Here is a 20844-nt window from a genome sequence, read left to right as displayed (position 1 = left end):
ATGCTTTCTATTAAAGTAAGGAATACATAATCCTTCCCGCTCTCTCTCTCTCTCTCTCTCTCTCTCTCTCTCTCTCTCGTAGTCGAAATTATTTTTACCGGGCGTTAAAACGGTACGTTCTGCTTTCGTGATCCCCGTGGGGTACCGTATCGCCCGTCGCCGACAAGTATAGCAACACGAATATCTCTCATGCGAGCTCATAACATTCTTCCATTCACCGCACATTATCCCTCTCGCTGCGTAGTGGTTCCGCATTTCTGCGTTTAGCATTCATCGCTCGGTAGACGTTACCGCAGGATTGAGCTTATTTGCGGTAACCGACAAGCGGGGATCAAGCTATTGAGAGCTCGTTAGGTTTACTATCGTCGGTGTATTGCCCTCGACGGAGACGAGACCATGCGTGGGATCTGGCACGTAACACGCGCGGACACGACGCGGAAATCATGGGATACCGAAGCGGGAGAGAAGACGATAGATAGATATAGACAGATGGATAAATGGATTCGCTCGACGTTGAATCCTGATCGATTTGGATAGATAGAAAAAAAATGTACTTTATACCAGAGTCAGTCCTGAGATTGTCCGTAAAGTGCCTAGGAGCATACGTAACGGATAACACGCGAACGATCATTGCCGTTTCGTAATCTATACGATAAGTAGATATAGAATAATCATATGCGTGGTAGAAGCTGTGAGATATCGATCGTAGTAGTTTCCATAAATTCTTAAACTAACTATTCTGTAATAAAATATAAAACGTAACGACTATATGAATTTATCGCCAACATATATATATTCTGTGTAACTAATACATATTGTTGGGAATAAATTTAAATTAATACATTATACTTTTTATTACATTATTATATACTTTACTTAGAGAAATGAAAAAAAGAGATATGATTTTTTTATCTGCAAATTATAGGATCGATTCTCATAAATATTCTCGTAATATTATATTTACGACATACTTGACGATTTAATGCAGATATAACGGATAAACGTATATCGTAATTTTAAGAGGCAAAACAGAGGGAATACACGCGTGTGTAATTTGTTTAAAAGCAAAAATACACCAAATTATGTTCCCTCTCCTTTCTCCCTCCTGCTATAACTGTATTAATTATTACATACCATCTCGCATTATCAGACGGCAATATGCTCTATAATTTATTGAGCTATTCGGTATTTAGAAAAATCCTTAACTAACCGTTGCAGAGATGGGCGAAGCTGTCGGGCAATTAAAGCGTCGCTCGGCGTTGCTGCAGCATGCGACCGCGATAATTGCTTCCGTGTACAATGTGTAAACCGTTTCCGGCGGCTCGCGCGCAGTTAAACCGCGCGTAATCTGTGCACGACGAATTTCACGAATTGCCCCGGCCACGTCGGCCAGATGTCGGTCGACCACCATTGCGGAAACGCGGGGTATTCGCGATGCTGAAACTGACCGACCGAAAGGCTTGTTCTCGCTGCGCGAGTTAATTGACGGCTAGGTCTGTCGGAAGAAACCGGCCGTCTTCATTCGATAAACGAGTTAGTCGCGCACCACCGGCTATTAATCTGCGCGCGCTTGATAATAAATTGATCATATTTTTTTTACGAGAGAAATAATCTAAGAGCTTTCTTGACGTGTTAAATAACTGTTCTAATAATAAAACAAATATTGATTTAATTTATTGTTAGTATTTATTTTTACTAATCATAGCTAGTTTTTATTTTCATTTTAGTATTATTTATTTTTATCTCATAATTAAAGCATACGGTATAATATATTTCTTTTATTAAAGTTGAATAATAAAATAATTATTTTCAACAAGAAAGATGAAATCTTTAATGATGTCGCTTAAAAAAAAAAAAAAAAAAAAAAAAACTGGTTACTTGTACAATTAATCTACAGTCATAAAAGTGTAGCATTATTGTTATTTATCTTTTTACATTTTTTTTTTTTTTTATAAAGAAGAATATTTGATGTGTGAAACGGCAAGATTTTTGAAATAAATATACTCTTGCCTGACTCTCGTATCCCCGCGTTGAATCGCCCCGACGAGCGTTACCGCCGTCGGTCGCGTGGCGGAAACTGTCGCCAAGATACGACCAGATATCCTAATGAACCCGAGCTTCTCTAATTACTCGTCCTGCAATGCACCCGACGCGCTGTGCCGGAATTCCTCGAGCGAGACGATCGTCCTCGTGCATCCGTCGACCTCCTCGCGAACTCCAACGCGTCCTTCCAAAGGACTCTTTCCTTCTTTTTACGGGGTATTTGTCTTTCTCTTCGATATAATAGACTAAGTAAAAGAAATATTTTTCCTTGTATCGTATCTCATAGTGAATTTTTATTCTTTGGTACGTCATGTATACGGTATGTATCATTAATATGCACAAGATTAAATTTATTATAGAAAATGTAAGAGTTGAAGAGACAAATTTCAAGAGCGTATTCTTTAATCAAGTCATTTATAAGACAATAAAAGTACAAAAAAAATATAATAAAATAAAAATTGGAAAATTCACAGGGCGAGAATTGTATCTCTCTCACTCTTTGTTTAAGCAAGAAGCTCATCTGTGTTTGTTTAAAAGAGTCCGGATGATGGCGAGGCGATAACAAATGCTTAACGGAAAATAGTGATACCGCGACGGATTAAACCGCGATACGGTCGATGCAGAGTCGTCACGGTGGAAACGAGGAGGAACGGAGCCGAGCCGGGTTAAGAGTCGGGATCCTTAATTGAGCGCTCGAGTTACAACGGCGAGTCACTCTCTCTCTCTCTCTCTCCCTGGTGTACCAATTACAACCGCGGTAACGATATTTAGCATTGTCGGGGGCGAAGCGAGGCTGCCTAGCGTGGCATGCCGTGGCTCTCGCGCCTATCCGTAGCATATAGCGGTGCCGTAATAACACGGTTAATCCGGCGATAATTTCTCTACGGCGGGTAATCTTAATTGCCCGGAACACCGCGAATTCTCTCCCTCGTCTCTCGTGTAGGAGGCAACGCTCGCGCGGCTATGCGTACCCTTGTCGTTCTTTTCCTCCCCTTTCATCGCGAAATACTTCATCGAAGAACCTCTCGGAGGTTGCCCGATGTCGAGAGGTTCACATCCGCTTCTCAAGAATCGCGTTGTTCAAATTCGAAATATCGGATTTAATATTTAAATTAAAATCGTTTGTCGTTTTATAAGAGACAGTTTCTCGAAAATTCTCTGCGCGAAAAATTCCATGTATCTCTCTCGTTCGCGTAATCCGCCTCGAGACTCGTCTCGATCGACCGGGCAAATTGACGATAACTCGCGGCCGTTTGACATCGCTTGACATCAAAATCAACCCGTCGACGTAATAAAGTGATCGCCGACAATCAGGTCGATTATGCCAATAAACGTCCAATGCGGAACGCGCGCGTGTACGGTGGTGCATCGATGGCGTGTTTTTCGCTGATTTCTTTCCAATTGTCGTATGGACGACGTTGATACGCGATCGAGTAATCGGCTATCGGCGCGACTTCTCGCGGAAGTCTCGCTCGTTAAATGCATTTTCCGCAGCCTCATGCTGATTGCGTAAGCATCGTGTGCGTCGATCGGCACGCGTTACATCGGTTATGCGTTCCACAATGGAATAGTAATCACTCGAGATATTGCCAATAACAGATGCGACTACGACATCCAGAGCGAATGACTCTGAAGGACCATTGGAGCGATAAAGCAATAATGTGCTGCAGAAATTAATGTACTGTAAGATAAAATGCAAATGATTGGAAGAATGGAATTTTGCTGCTTAATGAAAGTATTTTTGTTTGCAACACTTTTTTTTTTTTTTTACTGAATTATGTTTTTGAATGTATAGGAAAGATTGAAATAATAATTTTTGATAAAATTAATAAAAGGGCAAAGTGTTGAATTTTGAAGAACTTGATAGTGAATAACTGTTATAATTAAGTTTAATGAGTATATAATTATATATAGATGAGAATTAAAAATTATTAATGATGCAAACATCATTCGATCCGTATAAATATAGGAAGAAATTTTAGTCGTTGGTTATTCTTACATATTTTTATTACTTGCCATCACAATGATAGGAACGAACAATAGCAACAATTTAATTTATATGAATAAATCATATATACATATATAACTTTATACGTATACAACACACGTATGTTAAATTTAATTTATTCAAATATATCATTTAGAGATAAGCTGTTTTAATTACAGTTTGATTTACCATCTTTTTAAAAATTATGGGGTTGTCGGACGGCAAAGCGTCGAGAGATCAATCCATTGACACGGAAATAGGGATATTTGACTCGCGCGAGCAAAATGTGGTCGGACGCGCGGCCGCTTTCGTGGATGACGGGAATGAGCTATAATTAAAGCGGGGAGGGGGGAGGGGGGCCGGGTCATTACGCCGTACCGGCGATAAATTACGACTTTTACGAGGTCCCGAGAGCAGCAAGGCCGCGCGCCAACGCGCTCGGAGAGGAACCTCACCGGTGCGAGCGTCACGGTACATTCATCGAGGAATCGAAAATGACGTAGAGATATGGGGGAAGGGAAAGGAAGGCCCACCACGACCTCAGGTCGCGGAGGGACTGACTGAACGAAAAATACACGCACGTTTACACACACGTCGGTATATAAATTACTAGATGATCGTGATGCGCGCTCTCTCGGCGTCGAGATCGTCATCTGACAAGGCGGACTTCTTTCTTCTGCCTTCGCCCTTTTCCCTCCCTCCTTTTCTCTTCCTCCCCGCAAGACTAACGGGCGGGCACCCGTATAGAACCCTTTGAATACCGAAAATACATACGAGACGTGACATCGACGATAATCGATAAGACGGAGTGTCGGGACTACTCTCCGGACGCTCGCACGTCCCTGCGCGTAAATATTTTGATTAATGATCCCGCGAGGAGCGTCTGGTCCGGTCCGGTCTGGTCCGGGACGCAACGGCCCGATTCCAAAACCGGATACCCCTTCGCGTCCCCTTTGCGTCGGCGATCTTTCTATTGCATCTTTCCCTTTACATTTCCGTCCTCGTCCTCGATTGACGATTATCGATTCCCTCTTTCTCTTTCACTCGCGCGTCCGATCCTTTTCCTCAACGTGTTTGAAGGAGGCTTCCTTGGAAGGGTCACGTGGACGAGTATGCATACCGAGACCCTGGGAAAGACACTCCGGGCGTTGGGCCTCGCGGTTGGAAAAACTGGTCATCGGTCAACCGACCGTCAATGAATGCCGAACCCTTCGCCGGCACCTTCGACCGCGTTAAATGTCCCGTCGGCTATTATCTTGCCGGACCGAAACAACGCCCCGGACGTGACCGGAGGCGTTAACGCTTCGCGACCAGTTGGACTTGTTCGGGACGCGTGCGTCAGATTTTCGAGGGTCTTCACCGGTCTCTGGTTCCGGAGAGGCGTCCTCTCGTAAAATGCCAGGCACTCGGATCGCGCGCCAAGAGAACCCCAAGTATACCTGCCGTAAATCAAACCGTCCGTTCATCGGCGATCCCGAACAACCCGAACGATACGCGGTTGCCCCCTTGGAACAGATCCTCGGCTATCGCTTGAGATTAGACGTTCCAGACGAACGAAGAGAGAGAGAGAGGTGAACATTAATCTGCCGATTACAGGAACCCGGGAACCTCCCATTCCAAGTAGCACGACTCGTACAAGATTCCCTGTCTTTGGTTATTGCGCAATAGTCGTTCGGATATTCGACCCTACGTTCCCGCCAATATGAGTTCAACCCTCGGATTCTATCGATCGTCGACCTTGAAATTAAGATGATCGCGTATTAAAGAATGATGATGATGATGATGATGGATACTTGACCGTGGCGAACCAGATAGTTCATCCAAACGCTATTTCTTTCCAGGATCGACGGCCCAGCTAGGCGACCTTGCAAGAAAATGAATCGATTCTCTAAGATCTCTGGAATGCGTTCGATCGATCGATCATACTCGATATGCATGTTGAATCTAATTAACTGAACGACAATTCGTAGATCATAGGCGCCGACTATATTCATTTCTGATATCAACTATTGAGTTTTCGTTCTTAGATGTCTGTTAAGCTGATATTTTTTATATTTTAAGGAAAAATTCTAAAGAGTGTACGATTAGCAAAGTATCCATTTATATATATATATATATATATATAATTTTTTATATAATTATATAAGTTTTTAAATTATATATATTTTATATACTTACATAAGAGTTTACATAATCTTTTTTATCATGTATATAAAAAATTAGATTAATACAGCGTTTTTTAGCTTCACATTAATCTGCCTCCCCCTCACGATTAAGCTCTATCGTAAATATTAATAAAGGCAAATCGCATAAAATCTTGTAAATGAGCGGATGCATCGAGGATGGGTTCGGATTCAATCCGTATGTTCTCCTTGTATAACGGCAACGCGAGGCATTGTTTCACACGGTGCACCCTGACATTATCTCCAAACCATGAATCAACCCCTTATTTTCGAGAACGTCGACTTTCGGCACACCTGCACGATTTCATTCGTGGATGCGATCGAGCATTTTTTAACCGCGATTTTTATACTCTATTCTCGCGACCTTGAGCGCATTCGTCCTTGTACCCCAAGAACCAGGGGAGTCTCCGATGTCATTCGTTCCCACAGAGGATACAGCCGATTATATTTATTATTATTTCTTCTCGAAGAAAAAGAGAGCGGCATCGGGGGAATGTCAATGGTGAACGCAAATCATGACGCGGTCACGGTGGAAATCTCTCGCGTTCAAAACTAACAATTGACATTCGATTATTTCTTACAATTATGTTTTTTGACTATTAATTATATTAAATTATCATTTAATAATCTAACTGAATATAACATCATCTTATTTGCTTGTTCAGGCGAAGGAGGAAAAGAAGGGATTACAATAATTTTAATCTATTTATAATAATCTAATGCGTATTATAATCTTCGGTATAACATACACGATATATTTATATTTTTTAATTGCATTATATATATATATATATATATATATATATATATATATATAATTTAACATTTTATTTTATTATATACATATAATAAAAGCAAATAGAAGATAAAAAGAAGAGGTAAAAAGTTTCTTTTTATGATATAATATATTTCATAGTATATTAGAATATACTAAAATTGTATTATTATATATTTTATTTTTGGCTTTATATTTTCTTTGAGAATGAAAATTAATTACATTTGTATAGTTGAAAAATACAGAAGAATTAATATAAAATTTGGTACAAAATATTGATATATATCAAATTAATAAGTTCTTCCATAATATGTACTTTACCGTGAGACCATTCGCATTTCGGACAATACGTCGAGACGTGACAAGCAAATTCCACGTGGACATAAATGACCGATGCGAACATTGCTTAAGAATGTCCATGTGCTTTTGATTATAGTAATTACACGCGGCGTGGGTAAACTGGTGTTTAAGACGGGGATATTATTTGTTGTGGAATGAAGTCCGCTCTGGACAAGTCACGTTACACCTCCGATCGTAGAGAGCGTATTATATTATGTTTCGGCATTTTTCTTCTTTACTTTACTCACATTTCAATGAACTCCCCTTCGTCCATTCCTGCGCACTAGCGAATTACAGAGTCAATCTGTTTTGGCATAATTATACGAACAATGACGATTATAAGAAACGTGGAATAAAATGAGCAAGAGCGCGTTTCCAGAAACGATTAAGAGTAATTGTCTCATGGAAATCTACCACGACTCGACGTCACGAATAGTCAGATGAAAAATAATAGAAACTTTTTTCTCCATTTTTACGATTCGTAAAACGGAATAAAATGTAACATCATATTCTTGCATGATACACACACATATATATAGATATATAATGAAGTATTAAGAAAAGTATCTTATAATGTTCTCTACTTTCTTGAATTTGGCATTTGTAAATACGACAGAAAGTTTCGCTGTTCTCTTCAGGGTGGAAATTTGATTCCGGTTGCGCAGTCCGAGATACAACCGCGAAGGGCTTCTTCTCTTCTTCGGGGTCTCTCGCTCCCTTGCGCCTTAAGCGAGTCTTACGCTTACTTACGGACTTGCGGATTTACGTCTGGAACGACGCGCGGAAGGAAGAAGCCAGAAAGACGTTTCGAAAGGCCCCGCGGGCTAATCGTGCTAACGAGATCATGCTATATTATTCCAGCTTTTGCTAATCTTTATTAATCTCGTTTCCATCTGGAGAGCGCGCGTCGCGTTTCCGCGAGTATTTCGCGACGATTATCTCGTGATGATATTCATCACATCAGTATTATGAAAGATCAAGAACAGTTCCTTATCTCCAGGAAGATTTAGTTGTAAATAAAGAAACGGAAGTTTATCTTGCGATCTTTAGATTTGAAATGACGATAAGATAAGCGAAATTTTTTATAAAATTTTTTTTACAAAAAAGTTATTCGGATATAACCATGCATGTGAAATGTGTTTAAAGTGAACCTTGCAAGATATTCAAAGATTTAATCCGTTCTTTTTCTAAAATTTTTAATTATATATTTATCGCGAAGCTATTTATACATATAATTATTAGCGATTATCAAAGCGTGCAAAAAATAATACCGAAATATATAGATCGTTTTGACATCTAAATCTGGTTGTATCCAGATATTTTGCAATCATGCAAAATGTGTAAATAAGGTCACGTCGCGCATAGTAAGATTATCTCGGCTATGGGGCGTTACGTATGGTGAAACGGACCTGTATGCGATACTCGCTCTGCGATCGAGGTAACGTTCTGGAACACAAGGCGAGTCCGAATCACGGCGCGACGTGCCGTTTCATCTCGCTAAGACGCCCGCTAAACACCATTTTACACCGACATCATATCACGAGAGTCGAACTTTCTAATCGGTAACTACGCGCGCTGCTCGATATCGCGGAACAACGTTTCATCTTCCCCGAGAAGAGCATCTCGACATGTATTTTCAAATCGTTTACTCTCTCGAGGATGTAGGGCATAGGTAAAAGCGGCAATGGAGAATGTGCGAAGAAATATTTGTAGTTTCTTCGACCAATGAGAAACTTTTTACCTCTCCAGAAAGAGAGAGAGAGAGAGAGAGAGGCAGAGCAAGAGAAAGAGAGAGCGAATAAAATTTATTTAATTAAACATTAAAAGCGAGAGATTTATTTTCCCAGTTAGAAATTGAATAAAAATTCGGAAAAGGATAAAAGATATGAAGATCTTATTTTATAAATAAAATCACGATATATAATACAGTTATCGAAAAATCTTATAAAAAGACAAAGTTTATTATTACGCGCGTATAATATTTATTTATTCTATACGAAAGATGATTAGAGAGATTATATTTTGACAGATAAGTTTATGTGGAAAGAGAGAGAGAGAGAGAGAGAGAGAGAGAGAGAGAGAGAGAGGCAGAGCAAGAGAAAGAGAGAGCGAATAAAATTTATTTAATTAAACATTAAAAGCGAGAGATTTATTTTCCCAGTTAGAAATTGAATAAAAATTCGGAAAAGGATAAAAGATATGAAGATCTTATTTTATAAATAAAATCACGATATATAATACGGTTATCGAAAAATCTTATAAAAAGACAAAGTTTATTATTACGCGCGTATAATATTTATTTATTCTATACGAAAGATGATTAGAGAGATTATATTTTGACAGATAAGTTTATGTGGAAGAGAGAGAGAGAGAGAGAGAGAGAGAGAGAGAGAGAGAGAGAGAGAGAGAGAGAGAGAGAGAGAGAGAGAGAGAGATCGGCAAGTTATATTTACTTGCCGACGACGGCGACGATGCAATGTGCCGTATATCGGATAGGCTCCGGTCTGTTTCTAAGAGCATGTACCGCACGCTCTTAGGCTCTGAGCGCAAGGTCTTACATCGCCAGGACGTCGGACACGACACCGGCGTGCGTACGTGTGTACGCGCCGGGCATAGAATTACCAAGGCGCGACTCTTACCTGGACGCATCCTCTGTGACCAATTATCCCGCTAACGAACCCCACGCGTTTGCGCACCGCCGCCGGCCGGGGGCTAATTAATTATAACAATGTCGTTAATTTTACGCGACCGAGTCGAAATGTTACTGACCGAATCGCGCGCCAGCACCTTTTCTACGTAGTAACTTCCATAGATTGTTCGGTCTCGCTGTTGTTAAAAATCCGAGTGTGTCGGTAAAAGATCCGAGGAATTTGAAATAAAACGAGACTTGATGCTTCTTAATGAATTGTTAATTTAGAAATATCGTTGAATAATTCAACATACCTTTTCATTCGGCGATTATAAATATTAATTTTGTCGTAAATTTATTTTTTAAACATCAACACTTAAATTAAGATCGCATATTTTTAAGTGCTCGAGCGCTAGTATTATGGAGGGAGGGAAAAAGAAGAAGAAACATTACAAGCTTTTCAAATAAAACATTCAATAAATATATTAGATGCTTCTATTTATCTCATTATATTATAATTACGAATTATAATTAGTATCGTGTCTTTTATTTTACTTTGAAAAGATATAGCTCATTTATATGACACAAAAATATATGATTTTTAATGATTTCACTCATAGTAATGTTTTTTTAACTGTTAACATTCGCTAATTTGCTCTTACGCGTCTTTTATTTTCCAAGGACAAATAATTAAGAACGTAGCATGCGAAACGAGATCATAATGAAGGGAAGCTCGTGATGCGGCAGTTATAATGTAGAAGAGCATGGTCCACAATCGTTATCCCTTGGCCCCTTAATACCACCTCTTGCATATCTTCTTGTCGGTCTTATTATTATAATTACTGTCATTATTCGCCACAAAGTCGCTCGTACCAAACATCGTTCAATTCAAATCTCGTCGCGAGTATCGCCAACGAGGATCGCTCGCGATCGATCTCGGAGCTGCGCTTTCGTATCGGCGCGATTAGCGCCTTATCCCGTACAAGAAGATAATCCAGGGACGAAGTGGAACACGGAATGTCTTTATCCAATCGATCAACGATGACGATTCGCTCGATCGTTATTTCCATTTGCTTAAAGCTCAATCAAAATGCAGCAATTGTTTTTTTTTCTAAAATTATATGATACACGTCTCTAAAAAAAAAAAAAAAAAAAAAATTTGTATTTCAATCGGATGCGTCTAATTGAAGAGCAATTATGAAGAAAATGCGAAAATTACTTATTATTTTGCCGCGATACTCGGTATGAAATAATAACGAATCATTTCCGCACTTTTTTTTTTTTTTTTTTTTTTTTTTAAACTAGCACATCTCTTAATACATAAAGTTATATAATCCATTAGAAACTGGTATGCGAGGTAAAACAGAGCATATGCGGTTTTATGGAAATAATAATAGATACATCCAGACGATACACATGTTTGTAAATGCACATATTTATGAAAGATATGCATTATAAAATATCTTCCATGTTTTTTATATGCAAATTTAAATGCGATACATTTTTGTGAAATTTTTTATTTATTGTAACCTTTATAGTAAACTATCTTAATTTTATAGTAAGTTTCTCAAAATATAATCTTAAACTATAATTAAAAATAAATGAATTTTTATCAATTTTTTAAAGAATTTAATTAAATATAAAAATTTGTATATAGCATTAGTAAACAGGAGAGATTACTTATTATGCGACTGCATAGAGTATCGCGTTATACCTGATTTTTAAGCAACGGATTTTTAAGAAAATTAATATTTTTACCGTTTTCGCCTTATCAGCAAATTAATACTCATCGCGTCCACAATGTTCAAAGTCTACAAGTGCCAAAGCACTTTGTCAAGTCACGGCATTACGACGATGTAATTATGAGTCACGATCAGTCAATTCTCTTCGGCATAATCGCGTATCACGGTGCGTTCGACTCATGTCTCATCACGAATGACTCCACGTTATCTTGTCGTGCACGTTTCCCGGAAAAGTCGTGAATTTTCGAGTGACTCATCGCCCGCAAACGATGGATCTTTAATTAAATCGCTTAAGAGACCGTCAATGATGATTTTCCGAAACGTTGACTCGCGCGCGTCGTTTTCGAGATTACTAAGCGACACCGCGTACACGAATAATGACAAGCGGAAATACTCGTTGCAAGAGAGACGTTGCGCCAAGCACCTGTGATTTGTTGCCATAACCATAATGCCCGCTTCGCACGACTGTGATTAGGAAGATTGAGATCTTTTTCGGAAATTACAGCTTTATTAAAGCCTCGCGAAATTTAATGCGTGAACAACATTTTGTAGAATAAAAACGAAATCATATAGAAGAAAATAAACACGTATTATTTTATCGAAACATTTCTACGATTTTCAATAAATATATATTAACATTTTTTCTCTTTTTTTTTAATGAAAGAGATTATAAAACAGAAATTTTAAAAATTTTAATATTGATTTAATTTTGATTTTTTTATAGATACTTTAGACGCTACATACCTTGCGATGTATAAGTAAAAATAATTATCGTCGTTTATTTAAAGAGAAGATGAAAAGAAATTAGGGGAGTTAATATATTCTTTCATATCTCTCTCTCTCTCTCTCTACTACATTCCACTCTCAGATTCTCCTTTCTGACTCTCGCGCACATTCTTGAATCCTTTTTACTCGTCTCTTCGCGAGCATAGTTATTTTCTCGCGATTCTCTCATACGAGTCGCTTCCTTCTTATTGAGACTGCAACATTGAGAGCTGTCTAGCACATTTTATCGAATAATATTTTATCTTTTCCATTTAATTTTTTTATTTTATCGCATTGTATTCTTATCTTCTTATCCTTTATCCGAGCATTTCGTAACTTTTATGTATCTCAATATTCGCCGATTTATAAATTTACTGATTTTCTCTGAAACTTTTCATGCACATTGTGAATAATGTCGCCGATACATATCACGATGAAGTGTGAATTGATTAATCTGCGAATTTACGCGTCAATGAGGAAGAAGACGCGTCAATTTTGCGACGTAATTATCGTGGCCACGATTATGAGTAACGCGCAACCTATTAAAATTAAATCAACTTCTCATTAGGCGCGACGATAAGCCGATCAGGCTTCCAGGCGGTATCCTTTTTGCGAGATAAGCAACAGCGAAATACTGTCTCCGTGGTGTTAATATAGAACGATGAACTCTCATACTCTTTTTCGTTCTCAAATGGTACTTGAATTAAGGGAATTGATGAAATATTTCGACAATTTTACGTACCGCTTTAATCATCGATATCCTATTTTCTATAAAAGTGCTCCATAAAATTTTTCTCAGAAAAGAAATCGCAGCTATTGAAAATGGATTATCTGAAATTAAATCGCGATTAAAGAAAAGCACGGAAATTATGTTAAACTTGTGTGTTTGTGCAGCAAGATTAATAGTATTGTATATTACTCTGCGATACTCAGCTTTCATACACTCTGTTGCAATATATTGTATTGTACTGCCGTATATATAAAGCATCTTTAAAATTTTTTATTTCTAATCGCGCATTTTAAGTAGCGAGCCTAAAAGGGGGCAATTTATGCCTTAGCTGTCCAAGTATTACTTAAATCCAAAATTGAGGGAGATACCATATGACATCGGTCTGACTGAATGGATTAAGGTTCTTTCATCGATGCTCGTGCGATAGCGAGGATTTGTTTCTCCAAGAGTTGGCACTCGGAACGCGTCTGGTCGTCCACGAAGGACTAGTGCGAGTAATGAAAATTCAACGACGCAAGCAATTTGAGCTCGCGGCGAGCGAGCATGCAAGCTGCAATCTGAAAGTATAAACGGTAGTTGTATGTGCTCTCCGAGAGAGCTTACTTTCTTTCTCTCTCTCTCTCTCTCTCTTTCTTTTTCTCTCCATCTCCATTTGCTCAATGTTTCTTGCTCTTTCTCTCGCGCTACCACAGAGCTCACGTGTACTGCGTGGTCGTCCGGTGGTTGGCTCGCACAGAGTAATCGCGTAATTTGCGTGTAACGATGCAATTTGTAGTTATGGCGACCCGGCTCTCCTTCTGTCTTTTTTCTTCCCCCCGCTCCTTCTCGACCGTTGTTTCTTGCCGATACCGGCGACATGGACGTCGGCAACGACAAGGATAACGGCAGCGATAACGTTGGACCAAGGACCGTAGGTTTTAAATACGAGAAGGACTCGTAGATTTAATGCGAGTCTGCGATCGATTTCCATCTCTCTTTGACGAGTTTAATTTTTCATTTCTTATTTGTGATGAAAAAAATACGATTCAAAATTCTGGGAATGAGACGCAAGAATAATTTTAATCTTCGTTAAAATCATAATTTTCTAGATTATATATTAAATAGTAAAGATAATATTTTATAAATAAATTATAGACATTATACAATTTTTATATTTAACGGCTAATAATAATAATAAGACAGTTATTGAAATTACTGAGAAAATATGCATATTTTAATAAAATTTCTTAATTTTCATTTATTCATAATTTATGATGAAGGGTAATAATTTCATCGTACTCGTCAAAAGGGACATTAACTCTATCTTGACGGCGAGACAGAGGAGAGATGCCCTCCTCAGGATCTTGCGCGCGAGAGAACGGGAGCGTCAAATATAGCGAGCTCGCGAATGACTTACGGATCGCGCGAGCGAGGCCACCGTCTCTCTTTATCTCGATTCGAAAGTTCGTGCGCAGCGGGCGTCCTGTTACGATATATAAATTGCCGACTTGGCTACGGTAACTATTTATCTGTGTGTACACGCCGTGCCATCGATCGTGATAGCCGACTTCGGGCTACACCTAAGGTTGAGCCTACTCTCGCAAAGTGTACGCGTAATCCTTGCCAAGTACGCGCGCGATTCTTTACATCGCGCCGCCGTTAATTCCACCCTGCGCGGATTTTATCGCCATTCGCTGAAATAATTTCGAGCGAAATTGCGATCAAGGAACTGCGAAGTTTACACCTGATAACTTTCTAGTGTCGTAATTATTAATGTCTCATCGGCATTCAAGAGCAACGTCATTAATCAAACTATGAGACAGGGACAATATACGTATCGTGCTCGCGAGAAAAGAGAGAGAGAGAGAGCAAATGTCGGAATTTTGTTTTCGACAAAAAAAATAAAATACGAAATATATATTGTATAATATTTCCTATTTTTCACTTTATATATTCTGAAAGAATTAGCCTTTTAAATTACATCTCTAGAAACGTTTCGCAACCTTCCCCCTTGCCTTTGATACAAGATTTCTATCAAATCTTGAAATTCGTTTTTCACGAATATCACTATCTCGCTTTTATACGTAAACTTGTTAATTTAAGCGCTTCCTGTAGAGATACCTTCGATTTTAGAATCACCTCTCACGCAGGTGCGCGCTCGCTCGCTCGCGCGTTTTATCCAGCGGGGTCCGTTTTAATTAAAATCAACGCGCGCAGCCCGATCACCTTTTAACCCCCGGTATCGCGCGCGCGCGCCGGCCCGCGCTGGTCTGGCTCGTGCGTGTTCCACGTGCTTTTACGACGTGAAATTATCACTCGCTGTTTATTAAATTGAATTGTGTCGCACCACGTCATCACCCCGTGGGCTTTTATCGTGGGCTCCTCTCCCCTTTCGCCCATTATCCACCACTCCATTACCATTCGTAATTAAGCTAACCACTCATTAAGAAGCTACGGGCACAATGGTTTGCGCGCCAATCAAAGGCCGATCGAGCTATCGATTTCATATGATTGCTATTACGGTGCATTTGCCTTTATAGTTTTTTTTTTTTTTTTTTTTTTTACGTATAAAAAGAAGATGGGATCTGAACGGATTAATATAGTCGAGAATAAATATATTCGAAAAGGATAAATATTATTTTATATTCTAAAGGAGTTACAAGACTTTACGTAATTTCAACAAAAAATGAGATTTTATGAAAAATTCTTTAAGATAAATTACTTGATAATAAATTGACGTACTTGTTTAGGTCAAAACTGACTGGTTTATTTATTCAGATTAATATCGTTAATTTATAAAAGACGTTGAACGATTCTAATTTTGTCGAATTTTTATGAATGAAAGTAGCTTCCATAGGATAGATTTTCCAGCGTGATTTTCTCGCCAGCGACGCGCATTTCGCGTAGTTATCGAAATTAGCAGTCACATGAATTCCGTGGAGCGGTAACGGGAATAATGCGGCGAAAGTCCGCTTTGTCGACGCGATGACGAGGAAGAGAGAGCGCCGGATACTCGATCTCTCTCTCTCGACTGGATGGCAATACTAATAGGATTTTCGTGATCGTCGGCACTTTCGAGAGAGATACTCGGCTCGCTCCCATAAGTAGCATCGCGTATCTACGTACGTACGTATATCAAGTGCCGCGCGTGCGCGCGCGGCCCGCTATTGTGCCAGATCGTGCGCATCCATCGTAACTTAGATCCGCGCAGCCTACGTTGACCTTAAAGGTGCATCGGTCTCGTTGCATGTTACAGAATTTGCGTAATCACGTATCATCGAGTCTGAGTCTTCCCTTCCCCCTCTACCCATAACTCAATCTTCGTCCTTTTTCGACGCGTATACCTTCATGGGCGCGTACGTGTGTACGCGCGAGATGTATCCAATAACAAGAGAAACTTATCGTGTTATTCGATAAGCATTCTGGTACCGTGACGTTTATGGCTGCTCATACACGCTCCATCAATATTTCTATCTGCGTATCATCTGCATTTAGATAGATCTTGATTTCAGCACGTGTTAGCTAATAATCGCTTATGCTTTATCGATGGTCGATTGTACTAACTTCCGCGATTACACCATGAATATTGTGAATTAATATGAATGTTGGTAGAAAAGAAAGATAATCTCTTATTGTGTCGCGGCGCGATGTGGTTGATATTTTTATATAGAAGATTAAACACAGATGAGTAATCTCGTACATGACATTAACGGAGAAAGTTTTATCGAAGTATTGAAATTTTAATTGTGAGTTGCTGAATTTTTACAGCGACAAGTATATACTTTTATAGTTGTATTTCAACAAGATCGTATGACGTGTTGTATAATTTAAAAGTGTTAAAGGAGCATGCTATCTCAGAGAATTAAACATTTTGTTTCGTATTATTTAATAAATTTACAGAATTACAAGGCGAAATTGTGAAAAATTATATTATTGCGATTGAGAAGATAAATATTTAATAGATTTAAAATTTATTAAATATATACAAAAATTAATCTCTGGGGGATTTAAATTTAACAAGCTTCCCATTTCTTTTCAGGATGCAAGAGTTTCTTCAAGAGGAGCGTCAGACGAAATCTAACGTACTCGTGTCGAGGGAATAGAAACTGTCCCATCGACCAACACCATAGGAACCAGTGTCAGTTTTGCCGCTTGAAAAAGTGCCTGAAGATGGGCATGCGCCGGGAAGGTATGCATTGTACTGAACCCTTTTTAAAATTTATTAGCGATAGATCTCGACTGGTGATCATATCGAGGCCGCCGCAATCAATATTTTAATAGCGATATTTTATATAGGTCGAAAATTTTTTCCACAAAAAAGGTTACAAGTGCCAAGCTCTGGAGAAAAAATGTTTATAAAATCTTATTACTTTGGGCAACTTTTTATTTAATTCTTTTTTCGTTTCATGTTTTATTATAATTTATAATTTATTAGTTATATCACTTTAATTATATCTACATTTATTATATTTTTTTTTTCTAAATAAAAATGATTAGTCTAAATTTTTCTCTTTGTTCGAAAATCGAAATCTCGGGGCTTTATCTTTTAGATCTTGAGATATATACATATATTACTGCATTAAATTTGGCACTTGAAGCGTTTCTCCTAGGATCTGTTTGCTTGTTCTGTCGCAATTTACATATCTTTTTTTTTGTAATAAAAGAGTGAAGGGTCGTCACGATGAGAACCTCTCTGTTTGTTCGTCGCACTTTGAGAAGAAATGCGCGCCTTTTAATTCGATTCGAAATAAGAAACGAGGCGCTAAATTCAATTTTATTTCGTAGTTTGTTCGAAGAGAACGATGCTCTTTACTATCGGTTAAAGAGCCACTTGTTTGATCGCGATATCTACAGAAACATCTACACGATAACATTTCGCGCGGCGCGACTCGCTATGATCACCCGTTAAACTCTCCGTCACACGGCCTGTAAATCGAACTATCGTGATTGATATATCACGCGTTATCCCGATCGAGCTGCGAGATTCATGGCATCGCGTACGTTATACTTACGTAATATTTTATTATAATATGCGATAACTAAAGACCGTCGTATATATCATATAATACGACGCTATAAAAACGCTATTAATCCTTACAATTTACCATATATGCGCGTTTGTAATTATAATTTATATATACTCGGAATTATTTCTGCAGATTTTTTCATTTCTAAGAGAGCGAAGGCAAATTGCGTTTTTTTTTGCTCCAAAGTTTACGCGTCGATTAAGGCATGCAAACTATATTTAATTTAATCCCTTTGCGAGAGATTAAGTCTTGGAATTATTCTCTTCTTACTCTAATACAAAAATGTCATTTCGACAATGTCTAAAGGGACATTTAAGTATCCCGAAGCGTGCCGGACTCGCTTTCGGCGCGCTCAGCCGCGGCAGGAACTTTTAATTGCGGCCCGTAAAAAGGCCGGAAAGGTTCCCACGCCTTATCCCCGCCCGTGATTCCACGTTCCACCGCTCTTGAACTCGGCTACTCGCATCGCTCGTGATAACATCTAACCTTGTTCCACCGCGCGTACAGGGGGGAGGGAGGGGGGGGTGAGGAGAGGAGAGAAGCGTACTCTGATCATCGGTTCTCTCTCTCTCTCTCTCTCTCTCTCGCTCAGGATTGCCCAGGTGTATACCCACTTCCGTTCGAGACGACTCGATCGTTCATCGACGTGGCCGGCGCGGCCACGTCTGTCTGTCTGTCTGTCCCGAAGCGTGCTCGCGCCACGATCGTAAACCCGGTAAATCAGGCGCGTTTTTACGCGTTATCAGTCGCACGCGTCGATTTCGCACGATGAGATCGATGAGAAACGCGGAAGGATATCGTGAATTTTGCGCGTCGAAGGATAAATTGGCAGATAAACAGCGAGCGAATCGAGTTGAATTGTTGGCTCTCGAACCTATGATCGATCAATCGAGAACACATTATTTTGCATCATTTAGATTTAGACGTTGGAATAGCAAATCGAGAAAGATTAACAGTAATGAAGAGATAAAGGATTATTTCTAGGAAATATTATTTCAAAGACTATTCGTCGCACTTGAGATTTAATTTTATCGTACGTTACAACAATTCGCTGTCACAGATTTCTCTTTCATCGTAGCCTAAAAGATTTGACTATTTAAGCGAATCTATATTCAATAGTTTAATTAAAGTCTTACTGGAAAAGAAAGGAGGAGAAGGAGAAAGAAACAACTTTTTTTATCTTAAAATTTATTTTTCTAAGATTCTCAAATTTTATCTCGTTGATGTCTTCGGTGAGGGTTCCTTCGTTCGCGATTGAAAAAAAAAAGCGCACGACATGCCAGACGCGCCGCACATTCTCTAATATTATGAACGGAAAGAGAAGTAAAAGCACTTGGCGAAAGGGAAACTCGCGCACGATTATTCGCACGAGAGACGGCGGCACGGCTGCCCGCGATGCAGTTTTTCCCACAGGAACGTAGACGCGAGAAGTGCAGAGAAGACGTCGCGTTTTATGCCCTGTCACAGCAACATCCGCCCATTATCCGCGATGATGCCCCGGTCTTTGATAATAATTCGAGTCGCTTGCGAGCGCGGGGCACGTAACTTTGTATACACTCACCTGGCCCCTATATGTGTCGTATATGCTCGCACGGAAGGCGCACGGGAAGGAAAGAGAGGAAGAAGAAGAAAAGAAAAGGAGAGGATTGGAGAGTAGAGGAAGCAGAGGAAGAAGAAGACGAAGAAGTGGAAGAGACGGAAGAAAAGGAGAAGGAGAGGGTGATATGGGCAAGGGGGGGTTAGGTTGCCCTGTACCGTCGGCAGCAGCAGGAGCAGCAACAGCAACAGCAACGGCAGCGCAACGGGAGAAGGTTGAGAAGGCGAGAGGTGGACGAGGAGGGAAAGGATGGACTTGAAGGAGCGAGAGGAGAGGAAGCAACGAGGCGGAGAAGAGAAGGTGGAAGAAAGACGAGAGGAGGGATGGAAAGGGGAAAGGAGGACCTAGAGGGAGGGAAGGGACCGATGGTCCGAGGTCAGCGGGGTGCATGACCTTACCTCGGGGGCCCCTTCCTTCCGTGGGGCCCTCGAGGCAGACAGGATGCGCTGAAGATTACCCCGTAGATACTGTCCGCGATGATTACAGAAATCTAGGAAGCCGCTCAATTTAATTAACCCTTAATTGCGAGCGCTCGGAACGGGATGGTGCGTTTACTTCGGGACCCTGGCGCTTTTCCCCCGTCTTCCTTTTCTATTCGAGGATGATGATAATGATGATGATGACGATGATGATGATGATGATGGTGTGGTGACTATGGCCGTGTGTACGAACGCGCGACGATACGTGAGTTATCGCCCCGCCAAACGCAATGTGCACGCGAAGTGCAATTTATTTTAAAGGCGAGAACGAACAAAGTACGAGCGAGTTGAAAACGATGCGTAGAGATCTTTATTAACGCTAGAATGATTATTTGCAATTTCTTACACCTCGTCCGAATCCAATATCCATATCAGATGTGATACGAACTTTTTAAACACTATTGACGAGTACAATCTGTCAAATTTGATATTCTATATACGCGTCTCTCTTATTTACAGTACAAAGTATCGATTTATATGTTTTTATTAACATATAAATTTATTAGTTTATTTTAATTTTAGATTTTTATTGAAAAATATCAGAATATTAAACACACATTTTTGGAGGC

At 39.5% G+C, this 20844-nt stretch overlaps 1 protein-coding gene across 3 annotated transcripts in view; it reads left to right on the top strand.

Annotated features, from left to right (window-relative positions):
- Nucleotides 1-20844, top strand: part of Svp (steroid receptor seven-up, isoforms B/C) — a 197527-nt gene that overhangs the window by 87465 nt on the left and 89218 nt on the right. For 2 of the 3 annotated variants that reach the window (XM_070297037.1, XM_070297038.1), the window contains one exon: nt 17212-17370. In XM_070297037.1, the coding sequence (XP_070153138.1) occupies nt 17343-17370 (28 nt within the window). In that variant the 5' untranslated portion in view covers nt 17212-17342. The remainder of the gene's footprint in view (nt 1-17211; nt 17371-20844) is intronic. The other variant, XM_070297039.1, reaches the window with a different exon arrangement.

This window comes from Polyergus mexicanus, unplaced genomic scaffold, assembly GCF_030449975.1.
Source record: "Polyergus mexicanus isolate NDT 795.1 unplaced genomic scaffold, iyPolMexi1.0 SCAF_6, whole genome shotgun sequence".
Lineage (NCBI taxonomy): Eukaryota > Metazoa > Arthropoda > Insecta > Hymenoptera > Formicidae > Polyergus > Polyergus mexicanus.
The sequence above is the reverse complement of the archived record's forward strand: the minus strand, read 5'-3'. Positions and strand labels throughout refer to the sequence as shown.